This window comes from Lepus europaeus, chromosome X (genome assembly GCF_033115175.1).
Source record: "Lepus europaeus isolate LE1 chromosome X, mLepTim1.pri, whole genome shotgun sequence".
Classification (NCBI taxonomy): Eukaryota; Metazoa; Chordata; class Mammalia; order Lagomorpha; family Leporidae; genus Lepus; species Lepus europaeus.
Window position 1 is genome coordinate 76,554,466 of NC_084850.1, and position 2,955 is coordinate 76,557,420.

Here is a 2,955-nt window from a genome sequence, read left to right on the forward strand (position 1 = left end):
GTCTTCAGATAGGTTTACAGACAGACACATGAAAAGCAAGCTATACTTCCTCAGGTAAGATAACCACAAACACCTCCCAATACCGCAGTTCACACAAAGCAGAGCAGGAGGCCATTTACACAATATCTCAGTCTGAAGAGCATGGAGATTTAACTAAATTTAACCAATCTTGTCTATGACATCACTTAAAACACAATTTGTCAAAGACAGGAGAATGTAGGGGGCTATAAGCCACGAATGAAGGCCAACAGAGTAGCCCACTCTCAACAAAACCGTTTGAATTAAAAACTAAGATGGTACAGAGTAAAGGAAGACTATACACAACACGGCTTCTACAAAAAGGGTCACCCATCATCTTATGTCCGAGGGCAACATCTGTTATAACAGAGAGAAAAGCATGGTGAGCCTCTCTTTCGCCTTGGCGAGTAGCTGCGACTCCTGTCGTTGCTTCTGTTGAAGCTTCTACTACGACTACAGCTTTTACTAGGGTTAAGGCTTCTGCTATGACTGTGGCCTCTGCTGAGGCTGCGGCCTCTGATACCATGGCGGCGGCGGCTGCGGCGGCGGCGGCGGCTGCGGCCTCTGCTGCCATCGAGGCTGCGGCTGCGGCCTCTGCTGCCATCGAGGCTGCGGCTGCGGCCTCTGCTGCCATCGAGGCTGCGGCTGCGGCCTCTGCTGCCATCGAGGCTGCGACTGCGGCTGCGGCTGCGGCTGCGGCTGCGGCCTCTGCTGCTGTCGCAGCTACTGCTGGGGCTGCGGCCTCTGCCGCCATCGCGGCTTTGGCTGCGGCTGCGGCCTCTGCTACCATGGAGGCTTCTGCTGCGGCTGTGGCCTCTGCTATCATCGCGGCTTCTGCTGGGGCTGCGGCTTCTGCTACCATCGCGGCTGCGGCTGCAGCTACGGCCTCTGCCAGGCTCGCGGCTTCTGCTGGGACTGCGGCCTCTGCTGCGGCTGCGGCCTCTGCTACCGCGGCGGCTTCTGCTCCAACTGCGCCTTCTGGGGCTTCGGCTATAACTATGGCTTCTGAGGCTTCTGCTCTGTCTGCGGCTTCTGTGACTGTGGCCTCTGCGGCTTCTGCTATGTCTGCGACTTCGGCTGTAACTATGGCTGTGAGGGGAGTATCTTCCACAACTCGGGCTTCTGGACTCATCAATTCTAACCCGGATGTAGGCCGTTTCTCCCTTGTGAGATCTAAATTTAGTGTTATTTAGCTTGCGCACCGCGTAGCTCATATCTTCTTTCCCTACAAACTCCACGACACCTGACCCATCTCGGCGAACCTCGGCATAGCAAACATAACCTGCCTCACGCATATGATCCTTTAAATCCTGCCAGCTTCCACTTGGCGGGAGTCCGGAGACAAGCACTCTGTTGTCAGACCGCCGGGATGACTTGCCACGGGTTTCTAGGAGGCCTCTGCCACCTCCGTATATAGCACGGTAGTTTCGAGGAAACTCCACGCGCAGACGGTACCCTTCGTAATCATAGCCGTCGCGACCGTGCACCGCGTTGTGCGCGCCTCTGCAGGATCACAGAAAGCAAGACTGAAGAGAGGAGCGGCCACCAAGAGACCCCAACTCAGCCGGCAACCAGCGGGCTCTGCACATGCGCACCCAAAGTGGAGGCGCCGCCAGGTGCTAATACGAGCCTGTCCCCCCACCCCACCCTAAAGACACGCCAGGCTCCAGACCCTACCCCAGCCCTTAGCTCTTCAGTTTCTCCCTCGGGCCTCAGAGGGGGGATTCCGGGAAGGCCCAGGCACCAGAGAAGGCCCCTGGGCCGGGTTCCTCACTGGACTCCTGCAAGGCGATTTCCTGTCCCCAACCCCCAACACCGCCTCCCGCCCCCCGCCGCTCTCTGTTAATGCCTTGGAGTCTTTCCCAACTACTCCCACAGTCCCCAAGACCCGCCGTGCCACCTCACCGTGGGTTGTCGAACTCAACGAAGGCGAAGGGCCGTCCCCAGCGACGATTTTTAAGGTCGACATCTCGGACGGTTCCGTATTTGTAAAACATGTCCTTCACGTCCCTGGTTCCAATGTCTGGAGGTAAGTTGCCCACATAGATGCGACAATCATTCCCCAGCGGGCCACGAATCACTGCCCGTCTCGACATGGCAGAAACAAAAAGTGCGCAATCTGGAAGGATCCTTCCCGTCAAACCTTGCGCGAGGCAGAGTGAACGCGCAGCGGCACAGCGTCCGCACACGTTTTAAAGCGTGTCAAGTAAGTCGCTCATGAATTTTTTTTTTTTAAACGGAGATTCACTGGCTATGCCCCTGAGGTTCTGATTTGTAGATAGGGGGAAAAGCCCTAGAATCTGAACTTTTATAAACTCTCGGGGTTATTCTAATCCACACAGCAGTGGGCCTCTGGAAACATTACCCTAAATTCATTCTCACTAATTTCTCCTGTAAAATAATTTGTAGTTCTTTGCTGCGTCTGTATTGTTGCTTTGACCTAGAAAGCAGCTTAACATGTACTTAAGAATTTTTAAGATTTTCTTATATTTAGAAGGCCATAATTATTTTATAACTCAAGCTCCTTTTGAAGTTGTTACAGAAATAGGCAATATTGTCATGTGGTTTGCAATGTTCTAAGTTGGTCAAGGGCATTATACGGGAAAATAAATAAAGCAATATAATCATTCTTAAATAGCTACTTAAAACTCATAGCATAGAAATTTATATTTTACTTTTAGTCCCTGAAATACTATGATTTTTTTTAAAGTAAAATATCTGAGTCCTAACCTATCCATCTCATCTCATTGCAATTGTCCACATACATTATTTCTTAGGGTCTTCAATCTTAGCGTGTATAATTCTACGTTGATTTTATATTCATTATTTAATAAACAAATTGAAACTATTTTCAATCACTACTCTATTCACATCCTTTTCCAGAAAAAAATCCATCCACCATCATTACTTGAAGTGTGGCAATGTACTTTTTTTTTT

General features: G+C 50.9%; 1 protein-coding gene across 1 annotated transcript; it reads right to left on the minus strand.

Annotated features, from left to right (window-relative positions):
- Positions 1 to 356: 356 nt before the first annotated feature.
- On the minus strand, positions 357 to 2,114 carry LOC133753505 (serine/arginine-rich splicing factor 1-like). Its single transcript, XM_062184173.1, has 3 exons — positions 1,924 to 2,114; positions 1,133 to 1,521; positions 357 to 514 (listed from the first exon to the last, which is right to left on the minus strand). Exons 1-3 carry the CDS (start codon positions 2,112 to 2,114, stop codon positions 357 to 359), a joined length of 738 nt encoding a protein of 245 aa, XP_062040157.1.
- Positions 2,115 to 2,955: the final 841 nt, after the last annotated feature.